General features: G+C 40.0%; 2 protein-coding genes across 2 annotated transcripts; both read left to right on the forward strand.

Moving 5' to 3' along the window:
- The first annotated feature begins 553 nt into the window (after positions 1-553).
- On the forward strand, positions 554-7,176 carry LOC109805699 (ribonuclease TUDOR 1). The gene is made up of 17 exons (XM_020367874.3): positions 554-758; positions 1,006-1,175; positions 1,276-1,350; positions 1,469-1,582; positions 1,682-1,786; positions 2,256-2,462; positions 2,541-2,753; positions 2,826-2,933; positions 3,656-3,826; positions 3,912-4,109; positions 4,194-4,553; positions 4,646-4,876; positions 4,952-5,140; positions 5,220-5,297; positions 5,387-5,581; positions 6,232-6,609; positions 6,710-7,176. Exons 2-17 carry the CDS (start codon positions 1,017-1,019, stop codon positions 6,896-6,898), a joined length of 2,970 nt encoding a protein of 989 aa, XP_020223463.1. The 5' UTR covers positions 554-758; positions 1,006-1,016; the 3' UTR covers positions 6,899-7,176.
- A 7,748-nt stretch (positions 7,177-14,924) lies between these two features.
- LOC109806279 (uncharacterized) lies at positions 14,925-18,833 on the forward strand. Its single transcript, XM_020368651.2, has one exon. The coding sequence runs from the start codon at positions 14,925-14,927 to the stop codon at positions 18,831-18,833; it is 3,909 nt and encodes a 1,302-aa protein (XP_020224240.2).
- Positions 18,834-20,991: the final 2,158 nt, after the last annotated feature.

Consider the following 20,991-nt stretch of genomic DNA (forward strand, 5'->3'; position numbering starts at 1 on the left):
AAAATGTCTTTTAGACATTAATATATATAATTTTTTTAACTAATTAAACTCTATATCGTACAAATCACCTTCTCAAATTAAATTGGTCGTTTCTAAACCTTTGAAGTGGATATTTCACCACAACAAGTAAAACGGTAAAATCACCTTCAAAACTACTTTTTTTAAAAAAAATATTTTTTAAACTTGTCAAATTATCAATATTTTATTATTATTTTAAAATCGTTAGCTTTAAAAATAAAATTTTTATGTAAAATGATTTAAAAAGTTGTTTAAATTTTCCATCAAATCATAATTATAATCATGCAAATAAGAAATTGTTTTGGAAAAAAAAACAAAAAAACAGACAGCTATAATTAAGGAGGCTGCCATCTCTCTCTCCGAATATGTATATCTAGAGATGGTCCGATGGAGATGATGATGTATTAGGATATCTATGTAGTTTTCGCAAGGATTCTGAGGGGCAATTCTGGTAATTAATCACAAAAGCAGGGGCACTTTAGAAAAGCTTCTCGCATTTTCCTCATGCTCTTTGTATATATATAAACCACTCTCATCTAAACCCACATTTCTCTCGTATTCTGTGTACTCTCACCGGATCCTCCGCCTGAAACTCTTGTTTTGCCGCGCTCCTCTTTCCGCTTCGGATCTGTTTCCCGTCGCCAAAAATCCCTAATAATTCGCTTAATCAATCATTTTCCGCTTCTACTTCGCCTCACCACTTTCGGATTTCGTAGATCCGAAGCGTGAACCATTTCAAGGTATCGCCGCCGATATAGCATTTCCTTTTCAATTGTCCGATCCGTCTCGTTTCTCGATTTCCCCGTGCCGCCGCTGATCACTGGCGTGTTCGGTCTCCGGATCTAAGCTTTTATTTTTGTTTTTGTTTTGCGGAATTAATTGAATCCGTTGCATGATAAATGACATGACGTTGTGTTCCGTTTTTTCTTTTTTTTGTGGCTTTAAATTGCTTTGAAGGTCGCTGAAAGTCGTTTTGGTTTGTTGCAGATCGTTGAAGAATGGCATCAGCTGCGACTGGGGCCACGGGATGGTACAGGGGAAGAGTGAAGGCTGTTCCTTCTGGGGATTGTTTGGTCATTGTGGCAATTGCCAGCACCAAACCTGGTCCTTTGCCTGAAAAGACCATTACTCTATCGTCTCTTATTGCACCTAGATTGGTATTTTTACCTATTTGACTTTTTCATTGGATTAATTGAACAATTGATTAAATAATTTAATGCTGCTTTGTACTGATTGCTTTAGTGTTAATTTCGCTAGGCGCGTAGAGGCGGTGTGGACGAGCCGTTTGCATGGGAAAGTAGAGAGTTTCTGAGGAAGCTCTGCATAGGGAAGGTGGGTGGAAATAGAGATGATTCATTCAGTTGTTACATTGATCTAATTGAGTGTTGTGGTTTTGTCTTATTTTGATTAAGCGTGCTATGTGTTTGATGGGACGTGTTTGTTGGAACAGGAGGTGACCTTCAGAGTGGATTACAACGTGCCGTCTATCAATCGAGACTTTGGAACCGTATTTCTCGGGGACAAGAATGTTGCCATGCTGGTTGTTTCTCAAGGATGGGTCAAGGTTGTAACTTGAAAACCGTGTGCTTTGTGTTGTGACTGGATATGTCACGTGTGGAATGTTTTACTTACCCGTTGATGAATTGTGGTCTTGTGCATGCAGATCAGGGAACAGGGGCAGCAGAAAGGAGAAGCGAGTCCATACCTGGCAGAATTGTTACGCTTGGAAGAACAAGCTAAACAAGAAGGCCTTGGCCGTTGGAGCAAGGTTTGTTTGGGTTTTCCTCTTTACAAAAAAATATTTTTTTTAAAAAAAAAAGTGTAATTAATTGCCACACATTAAAAGTTAGATATGTATTCGTTGATGTCCTGGCAACTTGGTTTGCTTGGAAACCGAAGTAGACTGTGTTGGGAATCTTTGCTGATGTAAAACAAGTGTTTACTACTGCTGTCATTATCTCGAAATTGACTTAATTTCATATTGCTTGTAAGTTTACCTCTGTATTGTGGAAATGATTATTTGCATGTTCTTGTTTTAAACCCAAATTTGATTACAGAGCGAGTTTATGCTTTGTTATCCAATCTGTTTCGTAGAAGTCATCTTTCATTGTCATTTAAATTGACAAAACAGGATGATGCTAAAATGGGATGGAAGTTTGAGATTTCTAGTGAATATCCCTGTTTAATTTATTCTAATCCCAATCCATGTACGTAATATGGTTTTATGTTGATTGCAGGTTCCTGGTGCTGCTGAGGCATCAATCAGAAATCTACCACCTTCCGCCATGGGTGACCCTAGTAACTTGGATGCTATGGGTTTGTTATCTGCAAATAAGGGGTTGCCCATGGAGGCAATTGTTGAGCAGGTTAGAGATGGCAGTACTCTCCGAGTCTATTTGCTCCCAGGGTTTCAGTTTGTTCAAGTTTTTGTTGCTGGGATTCAGGTATGTGTTAAATGCTGTTGCTATTTGCTACCATCTTTATCATGCACACATGCAACTAATTTTTTCCCTTTACCCCAGGCCCCCCAAATGGGAAGGAGAGCTGCACCTGAAAGTGTTGTTGAATCAGAGTTGACATCTGATGACACCAATGGAGATGTTCCTGGGGAACCTCAGGCTCCACTTACATCTGCACAACGACTTGCAGTATCAACATCTGCTGCCGAAAGTGCTGCTGATCCTTTTGCATACGAGGCTAAATTTTACACAGAGATGCGTGTATTGAATCGAGACGTAAGTAATGTGTTTGTCTAAATTATATTGCTTTTCCATTTCTGAAAATTTTCTAATCCAGATGGTATGTAGGTTCGGGTTGTCCTGGAAGGCTTCGATAAGTTCAGCAATTTAATCGGGTCAGTGTATTATCCAGATGGTGAATCAGCAAAGGACCTGGCATTGGAGCTTGTAGAAAACGTATGTGATTCACTTGTGTGGGTTGATTTAATCATGATTTATTTTCTCTAAATCAGTTCATGTTGGACCTGATGTGTTTCCTGCCATGATTTTGAACAATAGCATTACTTCATTGGTTTATTTGAGACTGAAATAATAGCTTTTATCCTCTTGACTCTTATATCTGTACTTAGTCATTTCTTGTTGAGGTGTATTATATGTATGATGAGTATGATACAAAATGCATGTTGAGGAAAAAGAAAAAACGAGACAAAGAATGAATTTTTTTGTCTAATTTACGCAGCAGAAGTGAAAGCTCTTATCTGTAACTGGTCATAAATATTGTGATTAAAGATTACCCAAGTTTACATAATTACATATAGCTCATGATATATCATAATATCCTTAATGACAATATTTTTATTTTACATAATCTCTAACATTGAATTGAAATTCCAATTTAGTGTTTAACTAACTAGAAGGATTTGAAAAGGGAAACAATGTACTTGCTATGATTGCTGGCTTTATTTGCTTGGTTGCGCGGACTATGGTTATACATGTGTGATTTTTTACCCCACTTGATAAAAAAAAGCAAACATGATCTATGAATGTTTTACCGGTCATCAAATTTTGTTAATTTTATTATTGTCTTAGAATGCTTGCCAATGTCTTTTAATCTGAATCTGATGAAATATTACTCATATACTGAATATGTTTCTTGTTTCAAATTTACAATCACACAGGGTTATGCAAAATATGTTGAATGGAGTGCAAATATGATGGATGACGAAGCAAAGCGAAAGCTGAAGACTGCCGAGCTGCAGGCTAAGAAAAATAGGATAAGAATGTGGACAAACTATGTACCACCACCTTCAAATTCAAAGGCAATTCATAACCAGAATTTTTCTGGCAAGGTAAATATTGCTCAATCATGTATTTATGCCAAACAGTCAATCTTCATTTATATAAGCATATAACATTTTATCTTGAGTTCTACAGGTGGTTGAGGTTGTGAGTGGAGATTGTGTTATTGTTGCTGATGATTCCATTCCGTATGGTAGTCCACTAGCTGAGAGGCGAGTTAACCTTTCAAGTATTAGGTGTCCAAAAATGGGCAATCCTCGAAGAGATGAAAAACCAGCTCCCTATGCCCGTGAAGCAAAGGAGTTCTTGAGAACACGACTCATTGGTCGTCAAGTATGAAAATATTTTATTATACCTTCTTTTAATATCACAACTGAAAATTCAGTTGTAAATTGTAATTGACTACTATTTTTTCAGGTGAATGTTCAAATGGAATATTCTAGGAAGGTTCCCACAGATGGATCTGTAGTTCCATCAGCAGGTTCTGATTCCAGAGTAATGGATTTTGGATCAGTCTTCCTATTGTCCACTGCAAAGGTTGACAGTGATGATGCTGTGTCACCGGCTCCACCTGCTGGAAGTCAACCAAATGGGATGAATATTGCTGAATTGATAGTTAGCCGTGGCTTTGGAACTGTCATTAGACATCGCGACTTTGAAGAGAGATCTAACTATTATGATGCTCTTCTTTCTGCTGAATCACGTGCCACTTCTGGAAGGAAAGGCATCCACTCTGCCAAGGATCCTCCAGTGATGCACATAACTGACTTGACCACGGTAAAAAAGAATATAGTCATACAAACTTTTGTTTCTACACCAAAGCTTATAAATATAACTCAAATATGCAACTGTTTCCTTTTGACTCATAGGCATCAGCTAAGAAAGCCAGAGACTTCTTGCCTTTCCTGCACCGAAGTAGAAGAGTTCCTGCTGTTGTGGAATATGTGCTCAGTGGCCATCGTTTCAAATTGTTGATTCCAAAAGAAACTTGCAGCATTGCTTTCTCTTTTTCTGGAGTCAGGTGTCCAGGTCGAGATGAACCTTATTCAGATGAAGCAATTGCTTTGATGAGGAGAAAGATAATGCAAAGAGATGTTGAGGTAAATCAATTTCTTCCAGAACATAAGGTTCCTGTTTCTTGCTAATTTTTGTTAAATATTTTTTATTGTTTACAGATAGAGGTTGAAACTGTTGACAGAACTGGAACTTTCTTGGGATCCTTATGGGAGTCGAGGAACAACGTGGCAGCTACACTGCTAGAAGCTGGTCTTGCAAAACTCCAAACATCCTTTGGCAGTGATAGAATTCCTGATTTTCATCTTCTGGATCAAGCTGAGCAATCTGCTAAGAGGCAAAAGCTGAAAGTAAGAATGGGTCCCCAATAATGTTTATATTCCCACTATTCTTTCCCTGGTAACAATTCTAAAGTGACTTGTTTTGCAGATCTGGGAGAATTTTGTTGAAGGAGAGGAAGTGTCCAACGGTGCACCAGTTGAAAACAAACAGCAAGAAGTGCTTAAGGTGCTCAGGAATCAGGATACTTTTTCGCTAATGTCCCTTTCTGTGTTTAAAATTGGTGAATCACTTATCCGGTTGTTTTACATTGGTAGGTAATTGTTACGGAAGTCTTGGGCGGTGGTAAATTCTATGTCCAGACAGTTGGAGATCAGAAGATTGCATCCATTCAACAACAGCTTGCTTCTTTGAACCTGAAGGATGCTCCTGTGCTTGGTGCTTTCAATCCTAAGAAGGGTGACATAGTCCTTTGTTACTTTCACGCTGACAAGTCTTGGTACCGGGCAATGGTAAGTTCCAACATGAGATTTTCCCCCCTTCCCCCCAACGAATCTAGGCATTGCAATTCTATAGCTTAAAAATGTGACCATTATGTTGGGTTGATGAAAAATATATCACTCAATTCACTTCATGATTGGGCATGAGACCCATTTGTTCCACATGTTTCTTTTATAGTAGATCCTTTGGTTGCTTCCCCCTACCCCCCTTTGTTATATTTGTTATCTAGGTATATTGACAAGCATATAGTTTTTGATATTCCATTAATATGATGTATATTTATATCACCATCCTGTTTATAATTTGTCTTGCACTATTAAAGCAAGCTGCTAGAATTTCAAGTTCAGAATATTAATATTCAGTGGTTTCATCTCAGTACACTAGATTTTTCTTGTACTCAAATTTTTTCCTTTTATAGTATATTTGACAGATTATGTAACCTAATATTTCATCATATGGCCAAAACTTTATGCACCCGTTATTTACCATATTTTGCAATGTTCTGTAATTTTTCAGAGTTGATGAGATGCTAAATAGTCAGTTGAAAGCTTGTATCATGTCTATTTTCACTCAATTTCTCTTTTCCTCATAAAATGGTTTCAGGTACCACATTCTTTTATTTCTTATACTGATACTGTTTATTCATAATTGAATTGTGTAGGTTGTCAACACACCTCGAGGACCAGTTGAATCCCCTAACGACATGTTTGAAGTATTCTACATTGATTATGGAAATCAAGAAGCAGTACCCTTCAGTCAGCTACGGCCTGTTGATCCATCTGTGTCTGCTGCACCTGGTCTTGCTCAACTGTGTAGCCTTGCCTACGTCAAGATTCCTAACTTGGAAGAGGATTTTGGCCAAGAAGCAGCTGAATATTTGAGTGAGCTCACTTTGAGCAGTGGAAAAGAGTTCAGGGCCAAGGTTGAGGAGAAAGATACTTCAGGTGGAAAAGTGAAAGGACAAGGAACTGGGACAATTATTGCTGTAACTCTTGTTGCTGTGGATGCTGAGATCAGCGTTAATGCTGCCATGCTACAGGTGCTTGAAGTGCTTTCAAACTCTTCTGGTGTGGTTCTCCATGCTCACACAGGAATAATAGCCCATTGAATAATGTTTCTTTTGTGTGTGGAATTTGCAGGAAGGACTTGGTAGAACAGAAAAAAGAAATAGGTGGGACAGAAAAGAAAGACAGACTGCTCTTGACAATTTGGAAATGTTTCAGGAAGAAGCAAAGACGAGCAGGCGTGGAATGTGGCAGTATGGAGATATTCAGTCAGATGACGAGGACACTGCTCCTCCTCCTAGAAAGGCCGGTGGCCGTAAATAAGTGTAACGGAGGTAAATTATATAATAGAAGACATCTTGAGAGAAAATGATTTAAGGTTATAGGCTTGAACATTTTTTGTTTCTGAGTTAGAGAGAAAAAAAGAAAATGCCGTGCGGATTCCTTTGTAAGTTTTGTTTTTATTTTATTATTCGTTTTAAATTTTGCCTTTAGGTTGGTGGGACTATTGTTTTCTATAGACGTCTTAATAAGGTACATGCGGCAAGGTTCTTTGTTACCATGAGGACAACAAAGTAGTTTAAAACTTGTTGTTTGTTTGACTTCTAGTCTTTTAAGTCATTGTCTTCCTTTTTCTTCCGTGGTTTGGTTTCAGCTTAGGCTGGTTTTGATAGAAAATGTTGGAACGTAATTGGAATGTGCTCATTTGAGTGTGTATTATCGCGGGAGGAATTGATTATTAATGTTAGCCAAACACGGGCTTGGTCGTTGATTATAAAACTAGGCCAAGTAAACTAAGAGCTAATTGATGAATCCCATATCAAACTTAGATATGCCAGGTTGAGAACAATTACGAAGTAGATCGTATCTCACATGTCCGTTTCAGTGGTAGATTGGTCACCTTTTATATTTAACTTATGAATTGCGTTCAACTAATTCTCTGATCTCTGATATTTGTCGACAGACCACCAATGGACTGTGTTCCATTCTCTTATTTCCTATCAAACTTAAGAGAAAGAGAATATTAGGTTCTTGTTCTTTCTTTGTTTCTTATTGGTCAGCATGTTTTACCCTGCGTTTCACGCAATAACACAAATTTGTCAGCCTCAATTGAATTATATCGGCTGGGTTGGCCATCCCATTTCAGATTCCACGTGGACAATAAGAGCGATATGTGTTTCTTCATATTGAAATATAGGAGATATATGAATAAGGAGAAGGAAGGACAATACGCTAGAAATTCTAAAGGGTGGGAGAAACTATGTTGTGACCCTCTTATATAAAAAATTCTCGTTAATTTTAAAAAACTCAAAATCACAAGTAACATATCAAAATAATATTTTATGAAGTAATTTATGAACAACTCTCGTTAGAGATCCTTTATACAAAACACTCATGAATGATATTTGATATTTTTAAATTACAATTCCTAGTTTTTAAGTTAATGTCTCTATTTTTATGAATGAAAAAAAATATTAGTTTTATTTTTTTTATGCGAACCTTATCTGCAGTGAGAATGTACGAAAAACAAAAGACTTATTTTAAAAAAAATAAATAAAAGGACCTTTAAAATGGCTCATTCTTTTCTTGAGAATAGACTTTTTGAGTTTTGCTATTAAAACATTCATGGAAGTTAGTATAAAAGATCTGAAAGGGAAAGTAGAGAGTTGGAAAGGAAGAAGGGATTTGGTTCTTTGATGTTTCGGGTAACTAATAAATAGAGGTGAACCGGAGAGAATAACCCAAAAGTGTAAGGAAGTTAAAAAAATAGTGTTATTTGGTATGAAGAGTGAGTGGAAGTGTAAAAATATTTGTGGATGCATGGTATACAACTTTTCTCAAAAGGGAAAGTGCACGAAATATATATATATATAATACACAATGTTTTCATCATGTAAGCAAGGTGTTTAGTGGTGGAGGTTTAAAGTAGTATCCATATGATTTTAGGTTTCAAATTTGGTGTCGTGGATGTAATTTTGATGGATAAAAAAATTACCTAAGCAAGGTGAAGTTGTTAAATGTGTTTTGAGAGTTGAGAGGCTAACAATGGTTTCATTTCATTTTGGGATTCGTGATTAGAAGAGTCTAGAAAGGACATTATGAGCTCTTTTAGGGCTTGAAAGGTTTTAGAGATGTCGTCAAGCCTAGAGAAGGACTTGTTTAGTTGGAGCATGAAAAAGGTTAACATGAAGGAAAACATGGATTTTATGGTGGTTGAGATAGAGAACTAGGTGATGTTGTTATGGAGGAACAACATGTGGTGGGAGCCAATATGTCGTATAAGGATAAACTCTTGTCGGTCGGAGATGAGTTTGTTCATGAAACCCCACCCAAGTAGGAAGTATGTGATAATGATATGTTGGAGAACAAATTATATAAGGGGGATGATTCACGTCAAATAAAGACTATCAATTCATGCTATGTAAAGGGACATGAAGGGGGGGGGGGTGTATGACCATTATATTATTGTCCAACGATGGAGGTCATTATTTTCGATGAATGTAGAGAAAAATAGAAAGGTGACGGTTTGGATTTGCACTTCCCATTGAATTGTACAGTTACAAATTCTTATGGTATGTTGGCTCAACTTTGGGCACTCACTATGTTGAAGGTCAACTAGTTAAGGTCAATTCATTTGAGAGGTAAACTAGTCGAGATCTATGTTGAGTTTCTCCTAGAGAAATGACTGGCTTTTCATATCAAGGTGAGGGTACATCCTATATTCATTTAAAATATGAGGGCCTACATGTTATCTATTTTCGTTGTTATAGATATGGCCATAAGTAGGCAACTACGTGAACAAAGATGCGGAGAACAAAGAGAAGAGTAAAGAGAAGGTCACATTGGAAGAATTTTTCGAGGGAGGTGACACTAGTGATGAAAATTCCATTAGCTTTGGTGATGTTGGAAAATGCTGACGTGTTAGAGAAAGGGAATAAGTCAAAAAATATTGGGGATATGGACTCGAAAATGGATGTGGTAAGGAGAAATTGCCTTATGAGCAATGGATGTTAATGAAGCACCCTATTAGGAGGAGATAGGTGGCAAACATGAGAAACACAAGTGTAATTGAGAATAAAATAATAGGAACAAATGGGTGCTTCATGGTGTTGCCCCAAGTCGACGTAGAGTATGCAGTGAAGATGCAAAATTCACATGCTACAATAGAGGAAGTAAAGGTGTAAATTAGTGGGACCCATTTGTCCAACAAACCTAGAATGATTCCTAAACACCAAGGGATGTGTGGGCAAAATCTCTTAGGGGGAAAAAGAAACAGCCCCATAATAAGAAGGCCAAAAAAGGAAAGCAAGTAGGCTCAACTTCAAAGGCCAAAGAGAAACCTATAGCTGAAGGTCAAATACTAGTCTTGTGATTAACTCATTCTAGCCCAAGTTGCATCTTATCCCTAGTTGTTAGCAATTACCTAGCTTTTTTGGTGCTAACACTAGCTTGAGGAACAAGTTCTGGATAAGGGTGGGAAGAAAGACCTTGATGTGCTTTGTGAGGTGAAGTTGGTTGACTAGATGTAAAATTGTTCTCTTTTTGATGAGCTCTTGAAAGTGAATAACACCATGGTTCAAAAGAAAGTTAGGATAAAGTTTGGTCATGCCATATTGAACCGGCAAGGGGAAGAGCTGAGCATAGACAATGATGGCATGGGTGGTGGAAATCATGTTCGCATGGAACTTGGCGATGGCCAGGGATAAAACAAGAACATGATCATGGAGTAACAAGGGCCCTTGGAAGTTCACATTAATACATCATCTCTAATAACATTATGTGCTGGAATAGTCGTGGTATTGGCCACAAGGAGTTCTTGAATTTGTTAAAGATATTACGGAAGGAATATGATTTGAGCGATCTACATCCTCTTGGAAACTCATGCTTCCAAATAGAAGGTGGCTAAAATTATTAGGAGGTCTAATTTATTCATCACATGTCCTTGAATCACAAGGTCGATTAGGGGAAATTTAGATGCTTTGGAGCTCAAATTGTTGTAGTGTGTCTGTTGGCTTAAGATAGAAAATTTGTTCATTTTTGTGTCATTGGCTTAAGAGGATAAGCTTGGATGATCACAGTAGCTGGGAGTTTGACTTTAGCACTTTGTACTAGTCTGTGACCTATTTAAAAGGTTTAGCTGATTCATTCAATGAGATATGGACTTTGATGGAGATTTTAATTTTGTTTGTAGCCAACACGAGCAAATAAGTTTGAAGGTTTTAATGCACTTATTCATTGTTGTAGTTTAATTAATGTATGGTATGAAGAACCCAACTTCACTTGGCAAAAGGGGAATCTGATAGTGTTTTGATAAAATCTCCATGAATTAGGATTGAGCTACCCTCTATCCCTTAGCTTTGGTGTATTGTCTCCCTAATCTACAATCTGATCATAGGTCATTGTAGTTGCGCTTGGATTTAGGGCAACCTTTGAACAAAAGGGGAGGCCTTTGCATTTTATGGCTTCATGGCTTACATATGAGGATTTATCTAGAGTGGTTTGGGAGAATTAGACTGTTGTGAATGGGTGGAGACAACACATGTAGAATTTTCATGAAAACCTTATATGGTAGAACAAACATGTGTATGGCAACATTCTGAAACAGAAAAAAAGAAGTGTAGAGGAGATTGGGAGAAATTGATCATAGCCCCCAAAATGAGAGTAATTCTTACCTCACTCAGCTTTAAGTTAAATTATGGGGAGATTCAAAAGAGTCTCTTCCCCAAGAAGAAATATTGTGGTTCTAGAAATCAAGGTTTAAATGGCTAAAGTTTGAAGATTGTAACATCAAAATTTTCCATTGTTCTATCATAACGAGAAGGAAGAGGAATGAGATAGTTTACTTGCAAATAGTGTTTTGAAAATTGGATTGGTGATCATCTTGGTTAAGGCACAAGGTTAGTGGTCTCTAGTTGAACCACATGAAGATATATTATCAATATAAAATTTGAGATTAGCAACATAGTTTAAGAATTAATTTTCACATATATATTACACAGTGGCATCCTAGATTAGTGGCTTGTTGTCTCTTATTTCTAGAAAGTACTTGTGTTCTAGTCGTTGCAACAACAAACCTCTTCATATTTTTTGTTAAATTATTTTGTCTTTACACTTTGTTTGTGGGCAATGAACATGGAACAAAATGCTAGAGCAGGCAACATGCACTCAAAGTTACATGGATGTGGTGGGGGTGCTTAAAACAACGTGCATTCAAGCAGAGGTCATGTGTGCATGAAACAGGGGTGGGGGATATTAGTCACAAATTCAACTATAGCCTGATACATGGTACTAGGTTGATGTTGTCATTTCCAAGTTAAATGCAAGTCTGATATGAAAAGATGAGCAGATCAAACCAATGATCATGGTTTTGGGTCCTAGTTGGACTGGTCAATCCGGTCCAAGTTTAATAACATTGCTTGTAGAATGATTTCGAGAACCTTAATCCATGAACATGTATTATTGAAACTATGGTTACAAAATTCAACAAGAATTTGTTCAAAGATGGGGGTCTTGTGGAGTCTTTCTGTCTTACATGTGTGTTTTCTTTAACTTCATAAAACTACTTGTCTGAGGTTTCATTAGTGTAGTATGATTAAGAAGTTCTTCAGCAACCTGACGGATGTGGACAAGGTTAACAAAACCAATATTGTCCTTATTCCTAAGGTTGATGATGTAGCCTCACTATCCTAGTTTAGACCCATAAGCCTCTGCAACGTTTCATATAAGGCTTTAACCAAGGTGTTAGCTAGCTAGTTGAGATCTATTATTGAAAATTTAGTTGGGCCTATGCAGCGCAACTTTGTTTCTAACAAGTAGAGTAGAGATAATATCATCATTACTTAAGAAGTCGTCCATTTAATAAAGACGAAGAAAAGAGTAAAGGGTGGATGGCTATAAAGATCAATTTAGATAATGTGCACGATTGACTAAAATGGAATTTTATGAGGAATACTCTCCAGGATATTGGGCTCCCCTAATGTTTTGTTGATATGGTTTGGTGGTGTATGTCATATACTATTGATCTCATGTTGTGGAATAAGAAAACTTTAGAATAGTTCAACCCATCTAGAGACATTGGATAAGGGGACCCTATCTCCCTTTATATCTTCGTTCTTTGTATGGAATGTTTAAGCCAACTGGGTTTTTTAATTGTGGAACAACATATTTGGAAACCTATCAAAATGGGAAGGAGGGGTTCAAAGTTGTCCCACCTATCCTTTGTAGATGACCTCATTTTATTTTATGAGGCACCATTGGAGCAAGCTCAAGTTATTTCTTTTATCTTGGAATTGTTTTGCTCTAGCTTTGTGGATAAAATTAGCAAAGAGAGAAACTAGAGCTTTTTCTACAAAAATTTGGGGTGGAATGTTAGTTCAGACATTAGTGAAAAACTTTATTTATTTTGATAATGAATATAATAGTTTTTTTCTTTTATTTGTTTTGTCCGGGTTATAATGATTATAAATTATTTAATTATTTGTTTTTATATTAATGATGAATAAATATTAATTTTTTTATTTAAATTGTTCTTTTTATTTTGATATATTTGTTTATTTAGTAGCAATTTATTTTATAATATTATTAAACTCTAATAATGTTTAGTAATTATTAAAATATTTTTATTCAAATTTTATCTTTTATATTAATATATTTGTTTTGATATATTTACTTTTTAAAAATTATTTTTAGTGGCATTTTATTTTATAATATTTTGAAAATCTAATAATGATTAGTAATTATTAAAAAAATTATCCAAATTTTATGTCTTGTTTTGATATATATATTTTTAATTATTTTCAATAACACTTTATTTTATAATATTGTGAAAATGTAATAATGATTAGTAATTATTAAAATATTTTTATCTTTTTTTTATTTTGATATATTTATTATATTCAGGAAATTTAATAATTATTAAAATATTTTTATTATCCAAAATTTTCCTTTTATTTATTTATTTTAATTATTTTCAGCAGTTTATTTTATAATATTGTATAAATGATTAGTAATTATTAAAATATTTTTATCCAATTTTTTCTTTTTGGACCGTCCAGGTCGGAATATGTCTGACACGTGTCTCGGTCGTTTCCCGAGATACCTCAAAGGAGCAGGCATTTTAACCCTTTCGCCTTATAGGCTCAGGGTTGAAGGGCATGTGGACCGTCCAGGTCGGGATCCGACCTGATCTCTCTACTTGTGATAGGCCGAGTATTACCTCGACCGACCTCATAAAGGGATACTCGGTCCTTAACCAACTTGGCCCATTGACATAGGGGAGGTCGTCCCAATACCGATCTCTCCGGTCAGAGGAGGCACTCTCGATCATCACGCGACCAGGCCCTCTTAGGCTGGTTTTGGTCGGTCGTATCCCGATACGAAGTCTCCAGGACGCTCCCCGAATAAAAGCAGTTAAGGAAATCCCTACGTTCTCGGGGCCCATGAGGCCCATGGACAACAAACTATAAAACCTAAAACCCTAAGGCTAGGAAGGCAGATTACACTTTTGAATGCTCTGGCTTTGAGGCTTGACCTAGGAAAAAACCCTAGTCCTCCCCTTGGCCGGAACATTTTGGCGCCCACCGTGGGGCTACGGTGAAACTTTTCCTACGCCCCAAGAAATACCAGAAACCTACACTTTACCATGGCGAGAGGCGGCAATAACAACAACAACTCACAACCCCCTACCATGGAGGAGATGATGGCCATGATCAATGGCTTAAGGGAGGAGAATGCGCGATCCAGGGAGAAAGAGGAGGCCATCCAACGTGAAAACGAAGAGATCAGGAGGCGCGCAGACGAGATGCAGGCCAGAATAGCGGCCAACACCAGGACAGTGGAGGAGGACGCCATGATGGAAGTCCCCAGGGATTTCTGACCCTTCTCGGAAGCCATAAAAGCCGAGATCATCCCCAGGGATCATAGGATTCCCCAAGTCGACTCCTTTGATGGAACGCAGGACCCTAGCCAGCACTTGACGGATTTCTGAGCTCAGATGTTGATTTGCGGAGGGAGCATGGAAGTCCGCTGCAAGCTATTCATGGGCACGCTCAAAAAGGCAGCGCTTGATTGGTTTAGTGGTCTCCCCGACCGGTCAATCATCGACTTCGATGTTTTTAGTCGGCTTTTCATGGCACAATTCGCTGCTAACAAGAAGAAACCCCCGATCACATCGGACCTATTCGACCTCAAACAGCAGCGTGAGGAGTCCTTGAAGGATTTCCTACAAAGGTTCAACGAGGTCGCCTTGAGGATAACGTCTTTGGATGAAAGGATGGCCGTCATCGCATTCCAGAAAGGCCTGAGGTCCGGAGCTTTCGACATCGCGCTGGAAAAGGCCAATTGCTAGACGATGTCGGAGGTGAGAGCCTTCGCGCTGAGCCACATTAAGACGGAGGAAGGGCAGATCAGCAAGAGAGCAGCGGAGAGCCGAGAAATAGGAGGCAACAATAAGGAGGCCAACAAGCATCTCCGACCGCGGTCGGATTGGAATAAGCGACGCGACCGTTACAACATGAAGGAGAGCAACTACCGACAGGCCGATCATGCTGGTCGCCCGAGGGGCGAGTGGACACGCAGCAAGGAAGAAGAGAAGTTCACTCCACTCAACGTTCCCAAGCGGCACATACTGCATGACGTTAATAGCGCGTCACTTTTCGAGTTCCCAGCGGCGACTGACCGCCAGTTGGGACCCTACAAAACCGACTGGTGTGAATTCCATCATACCCATGGACACACTACGGAGAATTGCTTCGTTCTCGGTAGGCAGATTGAGGGCCTTATCAAGGAGGGCCGTTTGAAAAAATTCATTGCAGGGAAGCAGGATGAGGGCTCATCTGATAGGCGACGCAGGCGTGAAGGAGAAGACACAAGAAGAGGAAGGCGCGAAGGGAGGTCTTCCCCGAGAGATCTTTCGGAAAAAAGTACAGAGACTCACCAGCAAGTTGTCCATGGAGACTTCAACACCATAGCGGGGGGATTTGCTGGGGGAGGTCCGACATCAGCAGCTCGGAAGAGATACTCTCGGTCAGTGCTGTCGGTCTCAGATTGGGCGCGACCTACTCGGCCAGCCATCACATTCTCGGACGCCGACTTTGAGGGTGTGTCTCCCCATGAGGACGATCCTATAGTCGTTTCGGCGATAGTCATGGGGTACAATGTGAAACGAGTGTTGGTGGATCAAGGTAGCTCGGCAGACATCATGTTCTGGGAGGCCTTCGTCGGAATGAAAATTCCGACCGATCGCCTTATGCCATATGCAGGTACGTTAGTTGGTTTTGCAAGTGATCAGGTAACGGCCAGGGGGTACACCGACTTGGAGACAACCTTTGGCAAAGGAGACGACATGAAGACTATCACCGTCCAATACCTGGTGGTGAACGCCCAGTCGTCCTACAGCATACTATTAGGCCAACCCACGCTGAATAAGTTGGGAGCAGTCGTCTCCACACCTCACTTGAAGCTGAAGTATCCTTTGCCAAGCGGAAAGGTCGGGGTCCTATGTGTCGATCAAGAAGTCGCGAGGAAATGCTATGAGGACAGTTTGAGGGCGAGGAGGCACCTGTATGTGACGCAGATTGATCGAGGTGTTCAATCGATCGAGTTAGATCCGAGGATGATTCACTTCGATTCCCGACCAGCCCCGGCGGAGGATGTGAAGGAAGTTAGATTGGCCGAAGGCAAAACGGTCAAGATTGGTGTATCTCTGGCTAAAGAAGACAAGGAAGGGTTGCTGACTGTGTTGAAGAGCAACGTATCGGCTTTTGCATGGAGTGCCAGCGACATGCCAGGTATCGACCCCGACTTTCTGTGCCACCGTCTCATGGTCGACCCCAATGCCAAGCCGGTGATTCAAAAACGACGAAAGTTTGGGGAGGATAAGAGGAAAGCCATAGCTGAGGAGACGAAGAAGTTGTTGGTAGCTGGTCACATTCGGGAAATCCAATACCCGACGTGGCTAGCGGACGTCGTAATGGTACGCAAGAGCAATGGGAACTGGAGGATGTGCACGGACTTCACCAATTTAAACAAAGCTTGTCCAAAAGATTCATACCCGCTGCCCAACATAGATTGTCTAGTCGACAACGCATCGAGGTATGAATTATTGAGCTTCATGGATGCGTACTCGGGGTACAATCAGATCATGATGCACCCTGCCGATGAAGATAAAACAGCGTTCATAGCTGACCAAGCCACCTACTGTTACAAGGTGATGCCTTTCGGTTTGAAGAACGCGGGGGCGACGTACCAGAGACTTATGGACAAGGTGCTGGCCGATCAGCTAGGAAGAAATGTGGAGGCATACGTGGACGACATGGTTGTCAAGTCGCCTAGCGTGTCTCGGCATTTTTCTGACTTGCAAGAGTCGTTCGACACCCTAGCACGCTACCAGCTCAAGTTGAACCCCGCAAAGTGCTCTTTCGGCGTCCAAGCAGGAAAGTTCCTCAGGTTCCTATTGACTCATCGCGGTATTGAGGCAAATCCCGATAAGTGCTCCGCGATAATCAATATGAGAAGTCCCGCGATGATAAAAGAAGCCCAGCAGTTGACAGGGAGGATGGCCTCCCTCTCTCGGTTCCTCTCAAAGGCAGCTGACAAGTCGTTGCCCTTGTTCCAATGCTTGAGGAAGAACGATCGGTTCGCATGGACAGAGGAATGTGAAAAAGCATTTGGCGAACTCAAGCAGGCTCTCACCTCACCGCCAATCCTCACCAAACCACAAACCGATCTCCCTTTGCTGGTATATTTGTCGGCGTCCGAGAGCGCCGTCAGTACGGTCTTAGTGCAAGAAAGAGGTAACTCCCAACTGCCTATTTATTTTGTTAGCAGAGTGTTGCAAGGAGCGGAGGTTCATTACCAAAAGATCGAGAAGTTGGCACTTACCATAGTGATAATCGCATGGAAGCTCAGACACTATTTTCATAGCTACGAAATGGTAATCCGAACAGATCACCCTATCCGACAGGTGTTGCAAAAGCCCGACCTTGCTGGCAGAATGATGAAGTGGTCGATCGAGTTGTCTGAGTTTGCGATCAGGTACGAACCAAGAGGAGCCATTAGAGCTCAAGTGTTGGCCGATTTCTTGGTAGAGCTGACCCCATCGGCTGAGGAGGACTCTTTCGAAGAAAGTAAGTGGATCCTATCAGTCGACGGAGCCTCGAACTTAGGTGGCAGTGGAGTAGGGATCGTCCTTGAGGACCTAGGGTGTATACTTTTGGAACAGTCGCTACGATTTGAGTTTCGGGCTAGCAACAATCAGGCAGAATACGAAGCGCTATTGGCAGGGATAGCCTTGGCAAAAGAAATGGGTGCAACAAGCCTTTCGGCCAGGAGCGATTCACAACTTGTGACGGGGCAGGTAGCGGGAACTTTCCAAGCGAAGGATCCCCAATTAGCTCGGTATCTGGAAAAGGTTAAAGTCCTGTCGGCTGGCTTTACCAAGTTTTCGCTGAATCATGTCCCTAGGAAGCAAAATTCACGAGTCGATCTGTTGTCCAAACTAGCAAGTACAAAGAAGCCAGGGGCTACTCGGCCGGTCATCCAAGAGACGTTAACACAGCCGAGTATAAACGAAGCGCAAGGGAATGTCCTGTTCATCCAGGAAGAGCTTGATTTGTGGATGGGACCGTACATCGCATATCTCACTCGGGGGGAATTACCGGAAGACAAAAGAGAGGCATCGTTGGTGCAAAGGGAGTCGGTCAGGTTCGTAGTCATCAATGAAAGGTTGTACCGAAGGGGTTTTAGCTCTCCTCTCTTAAGGTGTTTGACCATGTCGCAAGCACAGAGAGTGATGGATGAAGTACATAGCGAAATGTGTGGAAGTCATATCGGAGGCCGAGCTCTAGTGTACAAAGTTGCCCGAGCAGGGTACTTTTGGCCATCTTTGAGGAACGACTGCGTCAATTGGGTCCAAAAGTGTGATGGATGCCAAAGACACGCAACGTTGCACCATTCGCCAACTGAGCGTCTTCATTCAATTTTGTCTCCCTGGCCCTTCCACAAGTGGGGCATTGACATTCTCGGCCCATTTACGATAGCCGTAAGACAACTGAAATTCTTGATAGTAGCTGTAGACTATTTCAGCAAGTGGATCGAGGCGGAGCCAGTTGCAACCATTTCAGCAGAGAAGGTTAGGGCGTTTCTGTGGAGGAATATTGTGTGCAGATATGGCGTTCCGCAAGTGCTTGTTTATGATAATGGGACCCAGTTTGGAGTACAAGAGTCCGCGATTTCTGTCAAGGGATCGGCATCCGAATGACGTTCACCTCCGTCGAGCACCCCCAATCTAACAGCCAGGCGGAGTCGGCTAACAAAGTCATACTCTCAGGACTGAAAAAGCGCGTCCAAGATTCAGGTGCTTCATGGGTGGAGGAGCTTCCCCGAGTGCTATGGTCATACCACACGACTGTTCATTCGTCGACCCAGGACACTCCGTTCAATCTGGTATATGGCACAGATGCCATGATCCCAATTGAAATTGCAGAGCCGTCAGTACGTACCACAGCTTTTTCTGAGGGGGAATCCGACCAGGGAAGACGAGTGGATCTGGACTTGATCTCAGAAACAAGAGAGAGAGCAAGGATAAGTCAAGTAGCAGCCCAGAGAGGAGCGGCCTTCAAGTACAATACGAAAGTCATCCCAAGAGATTTCGTTGTAGGAGACCTCGTGTTGAAACGCGCTCAACTAACTCAGATGAGAAACAAACTGTCACCTAAGTGGGTCGGCCCTTATAAAATTGATGATGTGGTCGGCAAAGGAGCGTACCGACTGAGGACCTTGGATGGAGGGAGGATACCGAGAACTTGGAACGCGGCCAATTTACGTTTCTATTACAGTTAATTTTTTCATTTGTAGAAGGTGCACTTTTTTCCTAACTCAGTATTTTTTCCCCATAAAAAATAAGAGGGTTTTTTGCTGAGAAGGTTTTTAACGAGGCACCGCAATCCAATAATTTGTTTAATCAATGAATACTCTTATCCCTCATATTATTTTTTGACATTTTTTATACAGAAGAAAAACAAACTCGTGATTTATCGGTAAAAATCCGACTGGGCAAGTATAAATAACTCGAAGACAAACTCATGATTGATTGGTAAAAATCCGACTGGGCGAGTATAAATAACTCGAAGACAAACTCGTGATTGATCGGTAAAAATCCGACTGGGCGAGTATAAATAACTTGAAGACAAACTCGTGATTGATCGGTAAAAATCTGACTGGGCGAGTATAAATAACTCATTAGACGTTGTAACTTGGTCATTTTCCTCACCAAAAAGAGTCAGATTGGGGGCGATCATTCCTCATGATGTTGAATTTTTTAACTTGGATTATTTCTCAATGGTAGCGCAAGTCGGCGTATGGACGACCTTTTGCATTTCAAGTCCAAAACTCGGATTATTGTCTCATTAGTTACTTCCATCGGCATTTGGGCGATAATATCGCGAAAGGCTGTGGTTTTCAACAGCATATTCTTTAATCTCCAAAAAGAGGTCGAATTTTTTACGATTCCTTTATGGAAGTGAGTTTTCAAATAGGTTTAATTTTAATCCTCCCGTGACGTCGGATTTTAAATGATCACATAGTTCAACACCGTCTTATCAGAATCATTGTCTCATGGTTGAACTCGGCATTCGAACGGCTTCTGTGGTTTAAAAACCCTGATTTTTAACTTAGAATGTTTTTGGCAATCGGAACTTTGGTTTAAAAACTTGAAGTTTTAAACTTAGAATATTTTTGGTTTCGTTGAGATCGGCATTAAGGCGATTGCTTGTTGTTGCAAAAACTTAAACGTTTATCTTAGTTCCTCATTTTGGAAAACCAAGTTTTCACTTGAAAAAATCTTACTTTATTCTAAATCGGAATTTTACCGATTTGTTTAGAAAACCAAGTTTTAACTTGGAAAAATCTTACTTTATTCTAAATCGAAATTTTACCGATTTGTTTTGGAAAACCAAGTTTTAACTTGGAAAAAACTCATTTTATTCTAGTCGGAGTTTGTCCGATTTGTTTTGTAAAACCAAGCTTTAACTTGGAAAAAATCTCATTTATTCTAGTCGGAAATTGGCCGATTAGTTTTGCAAAATCAAGTTTTAACTTGGAAAAAACTCATTTTATTCTAGTCGGAATTTGGACGATTAGTTTTGCAAAATCAAGTTTTAACTTGGAAAAAACTCATTTTATTCTAGTCGGAATTTGGATGATTAGTTTTGCAAAATCATGTTTTAACTTGGAAAAAATCTCACTTTATTCTAGTCGGAGTTTGGCCGATTAGTTTTGCAAAATCATGTTTTAACATGGCACAAATCTCACTTTATTCTAGTCGGAGTTTGGCCGAATTGTTTTGGAAAACCAAGTTTTAACTTGGAAAAATCTCACTTCATTCTAATCGGAATTTGACCGATTCATTTTGGAAAACC

The sequence above is a fragment of the Cajanus cajan genome, chromosome 6, assembly GCF_000230855.2.
Source record: "Cajanus cajan strain Asha chromosome 6, NIPB_CcT2T_4, whole genome shotgun sequence".
Taxonomy (NCBI): domain Eukaryota; kingdom Viridiplantae; phylum Streptophyta; class Magnoliopsida; order Fabales; family Fabaceae; genus Cajanus; species Cajanus cajan.

Bases quoted from the DNA above. Each gene is read 5' to 3' on its own strand.
- LOC109805699 (XM_020367874.3), top strand. From the start codon at position 1,017: ATGGCATCAGCTGCGACTGGGGCCACGGGATGGTACAGGGGAAGAGTG. The intron at 2,754-2,825 runs GTAAGTAATGTG...GATGGTATGTAG, and splicing joins TGCGTGTATTGAATCGAGAC to GTTCGGGTTGTCCTGGAAGG. The intron at 5,582-6,231 runs GTAAGTTCCAAC...TGAATTGTGTAG, and splicing joins AGTCTTGGTACCGGGCAATG to GTTGTCAACACACCTCGAGG.
- LOC109806279 (XM_020368651.2), top strand. From the start codon at position 14,925: ATGTCGGAGGTGAGAGCCTTCGCGCTGAGCCACATTAAGACGGAGGAA.